The 14,814-nt window shown below is 44.0% G+C and overlaps 1 protein-coding gene across 1 annotated transcript; it reads right to left on the bottom strand.

The window, feature by feature from the left end:
* Window positions 1–226: 226 nt before the first annotated feature.
* PDIA6 (protein disulfide isomerase family A member 6) lies at window positions 227–14,565 on the bottom strand. The gene is made up of 13 exons (XM_063424890.1): window positions 14,430–14,565; window positions 11,355–11,496; window positions 10,474–10,531; window positions 9,727–9,853; window positions 9,124–9,230; window positions 7,612–7,745; window positions 7,086–7,200; window positions 6,052–6,192; window positions 4,787–4,871; window positions 4,621–4,693; window positions 3,460–3,618; window positions 1,436–1,532; window positions 227–700 (listed from the first exon to the last, which is right to left on the bottom strand). Exons 1-13 carry the CDS (start codon window positions 14,461–14,463, stop codon window positions 632–634), a joined length of 1,341 nt encoding a protein of 446 aa, XP_063280960.1. The 5' UTR covers window positions 14,464–14,565; the 3' UTR covers window positions 227–631.
* Between the last annotated feature and the right edge of the window lie 249 nt (window positions 14,566–14,814).

The raw sequence follows: 14,814 nt of genomic DNA, 5'->3' as shown, positions 1-14,814 counted from the left end.
AGCCCCTGAGAAGGAATAGGAAAAGGAAGACTGAAGAACATTTAAACTAAGATTGTCCATCTTATCAGGCTTTAGGCTAAACTGTCAAGGTCTCACAGCAAGGGAGGTGGTTTAGGACTCCCCTCTGCACATGCCTCTATTTCTACAGTTCACTTTCAAGTGTTATCCAAAGTGGGACTGCTTGTACTATGTGCACCTTTCTTTCTACTCTATACAAGACTAACACTGTGTGTCAAAAAATATTTTATTCTTTAATTGAAACAGAAGCCGAGCAGGTTCCACCTCCATGAAAAAAATTACAGTTAAAATTGGTTACACTAACAGCCTCCAGTAACACTCAAACAGCACATTATCAACAAAATAAAACCCAAGATGTTCCAAAGAAATATCCATGTTGTCCTCAAAATATTTGTTACACAGAATACAATCAAGTTTACTGGTTATGACAATTCATAGAATTTCTGCAATGTTTTCTTGAGATGCGTACAGTCCACTGCTGCAGTGCATCCAACAGCACAGTGTGTCATGTGCTACTTCTCCATAAAAAGGCCACTGAAATATCTGTCTGATTGTGATCCAGGCTGCAAACTGCTGCACAGGCTCTCCCAAGAAAAGAAGTTTCCTGAAGATCTCACAGCTCATCTTTACCCAAGTCATCCAGATCCACATCACTGAGATCAATGTCATCTTCAACGGGAAGCTGTTAAAATGGGAAGATTTTGAGTACATGTTTAGAAGTGCTTAATGCCAGGAGATCCCTGAGTTGGAAAGATTCTTACTTCATCCTCAGAGTAAAGGTCTCTCCTGTCACCTCTTTCATTCAGAAAACTCCAAGTGCACTAAGCACAAGACAAGGGATCAGAGTTTAGACTAGGAGGTTGTTTTTTACTAATCAAGATACTAGAGATGAAGGCTATACAAATAAATTACGTAACAAAACTAAAGTCATATTCCATGTTTTTATCTATCTGAAGTAACTCAAAGGACTGCAGTAACTGGTTTTTACAGCAATGTTGAACCTTAAGAAGTCAGACTTGGTCACAGTGTTATTTATTACACAGGCTTTACCTGACAAGCTTTCTGGCATTAAGACCTTGATGGCGAGGTCAGCATATTGCAGAACCCAAGTATCTGCGACAGTGGGGTCTTGAATGCATGCACTACACCTCCCTCAGTCAGCACTGGAAATACATTTCTGCCTCAAGGGATCCAGCTTTCAGATCATCCTAACACTTAGGCAGGAACATCTGGTCCACAGGGTCAGATGATCAATGTACCATTATGGTCTGCTGGCAGGATTAAGATAATGGGAAAGAAAACTTGCCGCAATCTTGTAAGAACAAGAACTTTCCCACTGACAGGTGTTAGTTACTCTATCCTGAACCTTCTGAACACAGCAATTCCTCAGCACTTTCAGAAATGGAGCACCTCTTACCTCACCATCTTTGCCATCCCAGGGTTCAACTGAGTGAATTTTGGGGAAAGCTCCACCACCCACTGGTGCTGTAGAACCACGGCCAACAGAGAGTTCCCTGAGAAAAAACAAGTAAAAGTTAAATTTAAGAAATTCCTCCAACTTCCATCCACCTGGAACAGAGCCTGCTTCAGATAAGAGGAATAAAAGTTCAAGATTTCATCTCCTTAAGTAGAGCTAAACTGTCAGGATGCAAAAACCTCAAGAAACAAAAAAATGACAGAGCCCTTAAAGCAGCATTGAGAAATTACAACTGGATTCAAAGACATCTGTGAGACAGGCTATTTCATATTTCAGCAGTGTAAAAATCACAGGTAAGTGCAGCCTATTTAACAGTTTATCACTTAAGGCAACTCCAATGGGAGCCTGTAATTCTAGTTGTGGAAGTCACCTGCAAGTGTTAGTTGAAATCACCAATGATCTTTAGTGGACACAGCCTCCGTGGGTTCCAAAGGTTACGAGGTAACCAGTTTTGTTTGAAACACTCCATCCTGAACTTTCTAGTTAGGCTTGCTCAAAAAGCCCAGCATTAAAATCCTGAGGAGCTAATCCCTTTGCATTTTCAGAGGCAAATAAGACTGAATTAGCGTTCATCCCCAAGTGGAGTTCACAATTTTTACGCTCTTTACAGTGCCAATTTCCTTACTTGCAGTCAACACTGCTGAGACTGCCTGTTAGACTGCAGAAGCTGCCTCCAGCAGCTGAGTGAGTGGCCAGCCACACCAGCTTTGATTATGCTGCTTTCTCTAGGCAGCACAGCTGAGCTGAAGTGTCAGGAAGAGATTATTCTAGCAAGTAGTGCTGCATAATGGTAAGACAATATCAAACCAATTACCTAATGCAATATAAGCTGTTAAACTGGCTGTTGTGTCCTGGAAGCACCATCCAGCCTCACCCAGGAGAGGGTTCACTGAGATGGACTTTATAGACTAAGAAAATCTGCTGTGTCTGACAAAGGCAGACACTTTCACGTGCATTAGTACAAACTGTCTGGTATTTCTCTGCTTGCATTTGTATGCTGAATTTAACTCGATGCCCTACGAATGTTCCTTTTTTTGGCATTAAGAAGAAAGTTTAATCACTTTTACAGGTAAGAATGTAACACTGATTCCATTAGTCCAATAGCAATTGCATTCAATTAATGTGCTTCTTATGGCAAGGTGGGGAGAGGCTGCTGCATTTGCTTTTGCAATTCTGGCTGTTCTCCAAGGACAGATATAGAAGTAACACTTCTCATGTAAGGTCTCAAAGACTCTTGCATAACTTATGGCAGCTGGAAGCAGAGTTCCCACTTCACTTTGACCACATTAAAGCAACAGTTTAAGTTTAGCTGCTCTGTTTCAGTGCTGCTGCCACCTTCTGTCATCCTCTCCATTTCCTCTCCCTATTCCATTCTTCTCAGCACTGGCCCAGGTACACAAGAGGCAGTTTCAGAGGACTTGTGCTGAGCAGTGAGCTATTGACTTTTTGGATGGATTGTTTCAACTCACCCAACCAATTTATCAAGTGCCAGGAAAATGGAAAGGTGGGAGGGGGAAGACAGGACCAAACTGAATCAGAAAGATGAACAGCAACATATATAACCTCAAAAACTTCAACAGCACTCATTAGGATTCCCAGAGTGGGGACTTTCCAATTACTAATGACTAGTCAGAATGCACCATCTGACTTAAATGGAATACATTAGTAAGTTATTAAGTTACCAGAAAACAGAATTTTTCAACATCAAAGTCCATTTCTGGTTTAAAATATTGTACTAAAACTACCTATCTAATTCTAAATGGCCAGCTTAATTCTGCACACCAGAAAAAGGTAATGACTGCTTTACTGCAATCCTCACTGAAACCATTCCCTTACTCCACTGAATTCTCATGTTAATTCTCTTTACCATGGACAGTCTTGTCTGATGCAGGAGAGTCTGCTTGTGATCTAAAGAGTCATAGCCCTGGACACAGAAAGATTTAAATCACCTCAAGATTTCATACCTGAGAAACTCATTAATCCCTTGCTCACTGAATGATCCTTTCAGAAGGGCAAATTTCATCTTCCGAGCATTGACAGCTGCCATTGCTGGATACCCAAAGCCTCCAATCCCCAGAGAGCTCTCAAGATCTGACTGAGCACCTGCTTCTGTCCACAGCCACCTTGAGGGAAAGATGAAACAGAAAATTAATAATGAGGATGGACACTACAATAATTTTCAAATCACATTATCCTGCACCCCTGCAGAGTTCAAGCAGGGCTCTGTATTGCCCTTGACACTTTCAAAGTCAGCAGGGAAAAGAAGAGTCCTGATCTTGAACCTTGCAACAGAAGAAAGCCTCCTCTCAGCAGCACCCCTAGGCCAGTCCCACCCACACAGCCACCAAAAGCTGGCTAAGAACAGCCACTAAACAGGGGAAGAACTATGTTAGCAATCTAACACACTGCTGCTCTTCAGCCAGTATTAGGGAGAAGGTTTAAAAGTACTCAAGTCACAGATCTAAAGACTACAAAGTCCTGCCCACATATCACCGTGGAGGGTTTCTAGTTAAGGACACTCAGTCTCAGTTCCTCTCATCTTAGCAAGTCCCCTGAGGAACCCCTGGAATGAGCCAATCTCAGCATTTTCCCCAGGCTTTCATGCCATTTTGCTCCTCTTCACTGCAGTCAGTATGGATCTCACTTTCCTGAGAACTCCCAGAGATCCTAATCTGCACCTGAGAGAAGGAGGAGTACAGGCATGGCCTACTGACCTGTTTCTTTGAGAGCATGAAACATTTTAATAAACTCCAATTTACTTGGTTTTTTGGGTTTTTTTTGTGAATTCAACAGTCACACTGGCACACTCACCAACCAGCTAAAGATGGTAAAAAACCCCTCCCTAAAGTATTTGAGTATTCAGGACAAGAATAAAAGATGCTTAATCTCATTAATGCTTAGATATCACTTTTAAATGCAGAATTTGAGTTGGATGAAAATAAAAAAAGGACTGTTTTAAAGTCATAGCATTCCCATCTCCAGTAATTAGTGAAATGCCAAGATATACTACCCTGAAAAAGGAACAACTCTTCATGTAGCTAAACAGGTATCAGACAAATTTTATCCCATTACCCACAGAAATTCTCACATCTTTTCCAAGATGACCAGTGGACAATAACACTTACCCCCACATTTTCTTTTTGTATTTTTCAGCCATTTTTAACATGACATCCAAGTAAGAATTTCTCCCTGAAGCTCCTGTTTGTTAAACAGAATTGGACAAGTTAAAATACACAACTACATGCTTTAAGTGACAAATTCATACAGAAGTCTGCTTGCTTGTATGTGTACCTGTGTCAAGAATATGAGGCAGGACAGAAATGATGCAGAGCTGATGAGCATCACAGGTACTCTTCAGAACATCCTCACTAATTATCTAGAAGAAAGCAGCAGAAAGTCAATGACAGTAAGACCTGGTTCTTCAGTTGTGACTGTACTTCCCTCCAACAGCTTAGTAACTCCATCCTGCAAGGTAGTAAGCACTGAAACAACTTGACACAAAAGCTTGCAAGTCTCTTCTACTTCACTGGTCCCCCAGTACAAGATTAATTTACAAAGAGTTCACAAAGTCTTCTGTTAATTGCAGCAACAGGAAACTATACAGTACCAAATAAGGCTAACAGAAGGCACAGTCAGATGTCACTTCTTGCTCAAAATCACAGTTCTTGCCCAAGGCTGGAAAGAGCACCCCAGGCCCATGGGAATGCCTGCGAGCACAAGGACAGCCGGCAGAGGCAGCCTTTGCTGTGGATGAGGATGTTCAAACAACAGTAACAGCAACACTGGTTTGTGGGATCTGTATCAAAAAGGAATTGATCCAGTGATCTACACCAGTGGTCTCCAACCTTTGACTGTGCATCCCACCAGTACATAAATTTCTAAGCATGCGGCCTTTGATATATATAAATCAGTTTTATGCATATATGCATACATGAACATGTATTGCTATATTAATATTAGAAAGCACCCAAAAACTTAGAAGGATGAGAAAGATGAAATAAGCACCATATAAAAATGTTTATTAATAGTACTGATATTTTTTTGGTTTTTTCTTCTTGCATCCCAATGGACTGTCTTGTGTGCACCTCACTTTGCAGACAAGTGATCATCATTTCAAATCTACCAACAGCCAGCTGAAAAAAGAAGCTGCCTGGCGGAGGGTGGAGTTTTTTGGACAACAAGCAAAACTACTCATCATGCTCCTCCTAACAGACAGCTTGCAAATGACAAGGACCTGCTCTCTTATTCTAAGAAAAGAGATGGGGCACAGAACTCAACTTTTCCACTCATTCCTCAAGGGCAGATTCAGACAACCTGGCACCATCCTGTAAATGCCTTCACTGTATCAATTCTCATCCTCTTCCAGACAACAAACTGACAGTAGAAATGAACATTCAGCTTTTTGTTACTCGAAGCTTGTCATCCTTTACTTTCTGGGGTGAAACAGTGCAGAAGCACCACACTTAGGCAGTTTTATTTAGTGTTCATACAGACCTGTAAAAACTGCTGCCAAGAGTATGATGGAAAAGCAATTTGAGAAAATGCTGTATAGGTACCTCCAGGAGCTCAGGTGGTGGTGCATTATCAGAAAACAGATCCAGAGCACGAGCAATGATATCAGATCTAGTTCTCCCACCATCATAATCAACAGGGTCTTCTCCTTTCTGGAAGATTTTAATGGTGGGAAATCCACGAATCTGCAAGAAAAGTTTAAACCATCAGCCCAAATAAACCTGTATATTTATGGTGGAAATTATCTGCCTGTCTGATATCCTCTAGACTAAGCGCAAGGGAGGCAGTTGAACATCTTCGTGTATCGGGTCTCACATGTTCTGACTCGAATTTTGTAGCTTCCTACCTCTGCAACAATTCAAAACAAAGTTAATGTACACTAAAATGCTGCTTTGGAGTTTTGGCCTGATGAAACAGCAATGGTTTCATCTCAATTTAGATGTACCAGGCACTGCAGGTCTAAGCACCATAAGGACTATCTTTACCCTTGATATTTATTAAACACTAATTTCCTGGTTTCTCTGGCGCTGGACAACACTGGGCATATGTGGCAGGAAGTGGACCTTAAGCTCCTTCTGCTACACTTCCAGTAGCTCTTGCTAGTGCTCCCTCTACATTAGAGGGAAACTATGCAGCACACTGTAAGCTCCGTGGACTGTACTAAAAATTCAAGAGTATCCATTCTCTTTTGGTGAGCAACAAACCTGATCTGGGCAGCTGATATTGTTGGAGTGATCCCTGATAACTGGCTCCAAGAGCTCCAGAGATGCCTATCCAGCCTACAGTCTCAAGAAAGAGACCTTTCACACCAGATGATAAAAGTATACAAGATGTTATGGAAATAAACAGCCTTTCTTCTCAGCAACATCCAAAATAATTCTTTTCCTCTTTCTTCATTTATTTATGTTGTTACTGACATTCATTAATTATTTGTGGGAAACAAATTGAATGTGTCACTTATTTTTAGCACAAAACATTTACATTGTACCAGATTAAGGAACTGTTCAGTAAGGATTGAAGAGAAATCTGACTTGGTAGAGATGGAAAGGAAATTGTAACCACTGCAGAGCACACTCACCCCATATCGACCTGCCAGCATCTGATTGACTGTTGCATCTACTGCAGCCAGCTTTACTTTTCCTTTTGTTTGTTCCTTCACCTCAGTGGCAGCAGCTGCCCATTCTGGCTCCAGGCTGAAAAACAGAGAGTACAACTGCCCTAAGCTCTCTCAGAGCTAGCAAAAGTATACTACATTTCAACATTATGTAGCATGTTTCACTCAAGAAAAAAGGTCTCTTGCTGAGAATGACACCTAAGAGGGTCATCCAAACAAGACTGATGTCCTTCAGGAAAGAATGGAAAGTTTAGTACAACTTCCAGTTCTGATTTCTACTGATAACTGGGAATTTTACTGCTAGGAAGGAGTGCAGCCAGAGCAGCACTGAGGGGCCCTGAGCAGAAGCCCACAAATTTTTCTTAGATCACCTCACAGAAACCCTCACTTCTGGTATACTAAAGATGCAAGGTCTCTTTTAGGGGATTAAAGGTATTACACAAAACAGGTACTAACAGGAACTGAATTGTTAAAGTAAAACCTCATTTACTTTTTGCAGTGCCCACACCATGGGGCATAGAACTCCACCATCCACACATCGTCACTGTTTATGACATTCTTATCAAAGCTGTCATCAGTCAGCTCAATCACATCCTTCTTAGCTCCACCTCCGCTCTCCCGGCTCTGGAAGAAACAAACAGACCCTCACGTAAGAAAGAACCAAAACTGGTCTCCCACACAGGCCAACTCCTGTGTGTGTCACATTGAACCAAATCATCTTTATTTGAGCAAGATATAAAACAGGCAGTGTTAGGTCATGCAATTTTCCCTTTTTAAAGCTGACACTACACACACCCTACTTCCTCACAACATTTTCAAGACACAGCAAATGAATCTTCTCTTGGAAAAAGAAAAACCGGGTCAAACTGACTACTAAGAAGATGTGGAAATACTTTTTCAGCTCTTCATGCACTGATCTGTCAAGAACAAAGTGCTCTCCAACCTCCACCTCCATCTGGAACCAAGTCCTGGTTTCCAGGCAAAACAAACGTGTGGGAGTTTGATACACACTACAGGGCAGAGTCCACCCAGGTCTTCTAGGTGGCCACCCTGAGGATGTCAATATATACTTGACTCATGAAATGACTCAGGAATAGCAGTAGGGGCTGGAAGCTTTTCAATTTACCTTCAGGGAGAAATCCAGCAAGCCAGCTTCAGAAAAACACTACCAAATTAAAAAACCTTAATCTGTCTAATTTAGATTAGGATTAAGCAAATGATACCTGAACCACCTGGAGAATGGGGCTAACAGGAACCCCAGAGCTCAAAGGGAGATGCACCTGGAGAGTAACAGCCCCATACACCAGTACACACTGAGAACTGACTAGCTGGAAAGCAATTTTTCAAAGAGGAACATGAATGTCCTGGTGGACAAGCTGAATATAAGACAGCACTGCAATCCTGTGGCAAAGGTGATCAACAGCCTCCCAAGCAGCACTAGGCAGAGAGCTGCCAGAAGGTGTGAGGAGGCAATCTTTTCTTCTGCTCAGCACAATGTGGAACACCTGGAGTGCTGGGTGTAGTTCTAGGCTCCCCCATAGAACACGCATGCACACACTGGAGCAAGTCCAGCCAATGGTCAGAGCTGATTAAGGGCTTTGAGCATCTGACATGTGATGAGAGGGTGCAGGAGAGTAAAGAAAACAAAGGCAGGCTCTTTGTGGCAACAAGAGACAAAAGGGGAGAAGCTGAAACACAGGAAATGCCATTCTATGATTCTTTAACCTGAAACATAAGAGGAAATATTTCTACTGTGAACATGGTCAAACACTGGAACAGGATGCCTGGAGAATGCAGTCCATTTGGAGTCTCAGTTCTCGGAGACACAACTTTAGGGACAGAGCCCTGAGCAATCTGCTCCATCTGGCCCTACACTGGGCAGGGCACCTGCACTAGATAAAACTCCAGACTCCCCTTCCAAATCTGTGACCAAGTTGGAAGCTTTGATCTCCTGTATAATACAGTCTCCAGCTGAAAAACAAACACACATTCCCTCAAATACCTGTTTTCCAGAACTGTATCCTCCGCTTCTGCCACTAAGACGTTCTTTCACCAGGGACCGAAGAGCACTTAGAGCAGCATCGACAATAGCTTCACTTGTCCTGCCACCTGCAGTGCAGCAAAGTAAGTGATCAAACCATCAAAAGGCCAGTTAGAAGTATGCTCCTAACTTAATTAAAAACTTAAGCCTCCCTCACCTTAATGATCTTTCAGGACAAGCAGGACTGGGCTATAAGTGATACAGTACTCATGGTGGGACATCTGACTTAAACACAAGCAGCAAGACTGACTTCACCACACCTTTTCATTACCTGGCTTTACTGATGAGGAGTGACTCTATGGCAAGCTCCAAAAAAACAGGAAGAAAGGAATAATTCCTTGAAACTCCCTATCAAGCTCCAACAACTGTGAGCTGCAGGTGGGACTGTCAGACAATGCTAAGACATACACAATTTGGTCAAACCATTCCCACCCATCTGTCTCTCCATTACTACATGCACTAGACAGGAAGGAAAAACCACAGAACACAGCATTAACAGCTACCATGATTCCTACATTCAGAGAAGTTTTTAGGCATGCAACATCTAAAAATTCATCACATTACCCTGATAATCCTCTGCTTTGTTTTTGTTGGCTCCAAATATCTTGATAGTTGGAAATCCTCTGACTCCATACTGTCCACCCAAGGACTGATGTTTATCTGCATCTACTGCACCCACTTTCACTACACCCTGCAGAAAACAAAACAAAAAATGACACCCAAGATTTCTACAGCAACCTAACACCTTTTATACTCTCTGCTGGGGGCACAAAGGAAGGAGAAAAGAGAGAGGGGAAGTTACTACAACTGCAACAGCAAAGAGGTATTTTACCCATAAGCATTAAACTACAGAACACTATAAATGTCCATTTCTTTCTTCAGTGTGACAAAATTAATTTTTGGGTTACTTTGTTTGGTTTTCTAAGAAGGAGAATATATATAAATTTTACATAGGCAAGAGTTCAGCTAACAACAACATGACTAGTTTTTCTGTAATTAAAGAAAAAATCCATGCCAATGGTTTAAAAACTGTTTTCATTCCTAGAAAATAGTAAAGGGAATTCACAGGGACAGAACTGACTTTCTTCATCTACAAAACAATAGCTTCTTTTAAAAAAAGATACAACAAACCAAACCAAACAAAAATCTTGAGTTTTCAAGTGCCTGAATAACACTTTTTTGGCTAGACAAGTATGATTAAGGTGATGATGGTTGTAAGGACCAAACTCCTCCACATTCCCAATCCACATGTCAAACAGCCAAACTCTCTTCAATCCACTTCCACAAGCACATTTGAAAGGCTAAACTTACTTTTAAAGCTGTTGCTGCTTTCTTCCACTCAGGAGTTAGTCTTTGACAATGACCACACCTTTTAGAAAAAACAAACAAACAAAAAATGGTGAACATCATTCAGATCTGACAACTATTTCAGTCACTTACAGCAAACTGTACAGGAGACTGAGGATTTACTCATGAAAAGGAAAAGAGCCTATGCCACAAGATCACATCATCACTCAGGCTTCTGAAGAAAAACCTCCACATTATAAAGACTGCAGCAACATTAGAAGAGGCAGAGCAAGGCTCCCCCTCTCAGTCCAGACAGAGTCAAGCTGTTGCAACAAAAGGCCACTTTCTGCAGAATGTGGAGCTTTGGATGGCAATATAACAGAGGATTTGTACAAAGATAGAATATATATATTACCAGAATTTAAATGGAATAGACTCTATACCCTCAGCCTGAGCAGAACAGGAGGCAAAGAGGGATGCTAAATTAAGATGCACAAAGCCAGCATTCTTAAACGGAAATTGGAAATTTTAAATGTGAATTCAGATCTGTGCTTTCACATCAGAATTATGCTCAGGAACACAGAAGTGAGGGACTTTCTCACTTATCTACTGCACTTAATTCAGTCATTTTTAATACTAATTTAATCAGAAAAAAAATCAAGTAGAAAAATGGCATAGGTTTTGCTACCAGACCCTATTTGCCAACTTGAAATGCCAATTCCTGCCTTTTTCCCTCATGAAAATATTTAAAGCAGGAATCCCAAGTACAGCTATTTTGCTAGTCATGAGGCCAAACTGACAACTGTGCTTCCAACAACTGAATGAAACCTTGAGCTGATCAGCAGCAGATTTTTGTGTTGCTCCTCTGTCATAAGAGCAAGCAAGAACACAGCTGCAGTTCTTACCATGGGGCATAGAACTCCACGAGCCACAGGCTCTCGCTCTGAATGACCTCCTTGTTGAAGTTAGTTGGTGTGAGCTCTATCACATCATCACTGGCTGAATATAAACCATTAACTGCCAGGAACAAGGTGCAGCTCACTGTGCCTGCAACAAAAAGCAAAGACATCAGCAGTCCTGTTGAACATTTATGGCTTTCCTGTTGCCCTGGCTAAATCATCTCCCCACTCTCTGCAAACCAGCAGTGGTGGGAAGGGATTCCAGTTAGACCAGATAAAAAAGGAAGTTAAGGCAAGATATATGCTCTCCCTCTTTGCTTAAAACATGATTCCACAGGATCACATAAAACAGGGTTTGTGCCTAAAACTAGCTGGAGTTGTGCCACTCCTGTTATGGCTCTCCAGAGACTTGTGTCAAAGCTCCTGCTGGTACCAGACCACCAGACCTTCTGTGGGGATCCCCACCATCAGCTATGTTTTCTTCCAGTTCTTATAGAAACTCCTAAGCCAATTGTTCAGACCTCTTGCACAGCAGGCACTCAAACACATCTTCTGTAGGATCACATCATGCAGGACTGTCCCAACTAGGCTTGGCACAGTTACACTGATTTTAGGACCAGCATTTGATGCACTGGTACATCATTCTTGCTCATGAGGATCTTAGTCTACCATTGATTTGTGTCTTTAGGAACAGACTTGAGAACAACAGCTAAATCTCTCTGGTGAACAACTCAAGCACCCTGAGAACGCTAAAAAATATATCATTAAAAGGTAGAAGGAAATTGCTTTCTCTTGTGGCTTTGTACTTCTGATAATTCCTGGAACTTATTATTGCTTGAGACTTTGTACAAAAAACCTCACAATCCTTCCTTCTACCTAGTCAGCCAGGGAGATTGAGAGATGACTTGATGGGAGATGACTAACATCTCTGTAACAAAATCCACCTGGCAAAAGACTTTTCTTAATCCACTTGAGACTGCAGGGAGTAAGAGCTCAGACATCCCAGTTAGAACCAGACATAAAAAAGCTTTGCTGCAAGTGGTTAACAACTTGAATGGGAAGCTGCACATTCTCTCAAGACTCAACGTAAGAGAAAAAGGTCAGTGATGCAAAAACTCTACATGGTACACAGACTACACAGCATCACCTGCACTTCACCAGTCCCATGCAATAAAAGCCAGTTTCATGACCCCTATTCTGCAGGAGACTGAAGCTGACAGAAGTAACATCTTCCAGGTTACTGAAGCAGAGATCAGGCCTGAGAACTGCCACACTATAAACCAGTGCCCTCTCCACTGCACCACTGCCCCATCCTATTGGTTTCTTCTAGCATGAGGACACAACCCTTTTCTTCTGGGGTGATCAGAATCAGTTTCCACCACCAGATGGTGTTAGATTGGCTCTGTCTCTTCAGTACGCCCATACACAAGCAGCACTTCGTCAGCATTGATCAACTGACTTTCAAGGCGATCTGTGGCTGTCACAGCATATTACGATGACCTACAGTAGCAGCTGCTGCTGGGGTAGAGCAAGAAAATCAGCACAGAAAAAGCTCCTTGAGTGCTACAGTCACTCTCAAGAGGAAAAATCTCCTCTAGGCAGAATGAGACCTTTACATTGAAATCAGCATATTCTCGCTTCACCTTTTAGGTGATCTCTGGCAGATTACATTCAGAAGACAGAATTCATTCAGACACTTCTGTCCTTTAAAAGAGAAGTTTTAGCTTATGTAAATACACCTGCTAAAGAGAACTTACAAAAGAAAGTACATGGTGAAATTCACCTAGTCCCCCATCACTGCAGTTTTTCTTAACTATGAGTCATGAACTGGTGGCATAACTTTCCTTTCAGTAGTAAAACATTCAAGGTTTAATTCAACTTCAGCAAAGAAAAAGATCATTTTCCTACAAGTATCATGCCAGATAAATGCAAATCTGTCCTTGTTATTAAGGAAAAAAGAAACAGATAATCTGATTTCAAAAGCTGTTTTCTAATGTGAGCAAATCACACAGACAGAAGCATCAATAAACAAGCTAAGACAGCTCCATGGTGGTATTACTAGTCCTAACTGAACCACAAAGTTGTAAGTCGGGAGATCTATTTAAAAAAGAAGGTTTTGTCACGGGATGATGATAATGATTCTGTGAACTCCCACCCACAATTACCCCCTCCTGCAGCGGTCTCGGTGTGCCGAGGCCCGCACGTCCCTGCACTCGTGCGCTCGGCGAGCCACAGCCCGGGGCTGAGCTCCGGCACCTTCGGGGTTTCCACCCACGGGCCGCAGCGGGAGTCGTGTACCGATTCCCCGGCACAGAGGCGGCAGCAGGGGCAGGGAACACCCGCCCCGCTCGGACTGCTCCGTCTGACCTGGGCTCCCGTGCTGCCCTCAAAGCACCAGATCGCAAGGCAAGGCAGCCAGCCACGCACATTGCCGTTTACTCAAATCACTCAAACCAAAGAAGGTCTTTGATTAGGGTGCGAGATAACCATCGCTTTTTTTTTCTTTTCTGCTCGGATCTTTAGGATCTCTCTACGTGTGCTTCGCTAACCCACCGAGCAACCCCCGCGGCACAGACCGGCCACAGCCGGCCCGCGACTGCGAGCGCTGCCCCCACAGAACCAATGGGGCTGGGAAAGCCCTCTGGGATCAAGTCCAGCCCTGACCGATCACCCCCAGGTCAAACAGACCGTGGCACTGAGTCTCGCGTCCCATCTTCCCTTTAAACACTTTCAGGGACGGTGACTCCACCAGGACCGCGGGCAACCCCTTCTAACAGCTACTCACCCCGTGGGTGAGAAAATTCGTCCTAATATCCAATCTAAATCTCCCCTGGCGCGCCTTAAGACTATATGCTCTAGTCCTACTGCAAGCTGCCTGCGAGGAAAGGCCGATCCCCACCTGGATACAACCCCCTTTCAGGAGCCTCTCCGCTCCGCCCGCCGCCCCGCAGAGCGGCCGCACGGCCGGGGCCCCGCTCTCTCCCGCCGCGACGGGGCCCGCACAGCCAGGGAAAGGTAAGCTGCATCCCGCCGAGTCCCGCTGCCCCCTCAGACCGCCCCCCGGGCCCTCACGGCTCCTACCCCACCACAGCCGGCCCGCGCCGCGCACCCCCATGGCTGCCCCGCTCCTCGGCCGCCGCCGCCGCCACGGCCTGCGCGCCCCGCCCCTCCCGCGCCACGCGCCCGCCGTGGCCGCCGCGCATTGGCCGCGCCGCCGCCCGGGCAGAGCCGCAGCCAATGGGGAGCGGCCGCGCCAGCCGCTGCGGCGCGCGGGGGGCGCGGGAGGGGCTGAGGGGCGGAGGGGGAGGAGGAAGAGGGCGGCGGCGGCTGGGCAGGGCTTGGAGTCCCGGAGCTGTCGGGGGCACGATCGCGGTGCAGGTGGTCCTGGGGAGCTCTGGTGTACCGCGGAAAACTCCCCCAGTCTGGTTCCAGCAGTTTCCGAGGATGTTGCCCTGTCCAGAGCGCC

The sequence above is a fragment of the Prinia subflava genome, chromosome 2, assembly GCF_021018805.1.
Source record: "Prinia subflava isolate CZ2003 ecotype Zambia chromosome 2, Cam_Psub_1.2, whole genome shotgun sequence".
NCBI lineage: Eukaryota > Metazoa > Chordata > Aves > Passeriformes > Cisticolidae > Prinia > Prinia subflava.
Note: the sequence above shows the minus strand (reverse complement) of the source record. Positions and strands in the feature narration are given on the sequence as shown.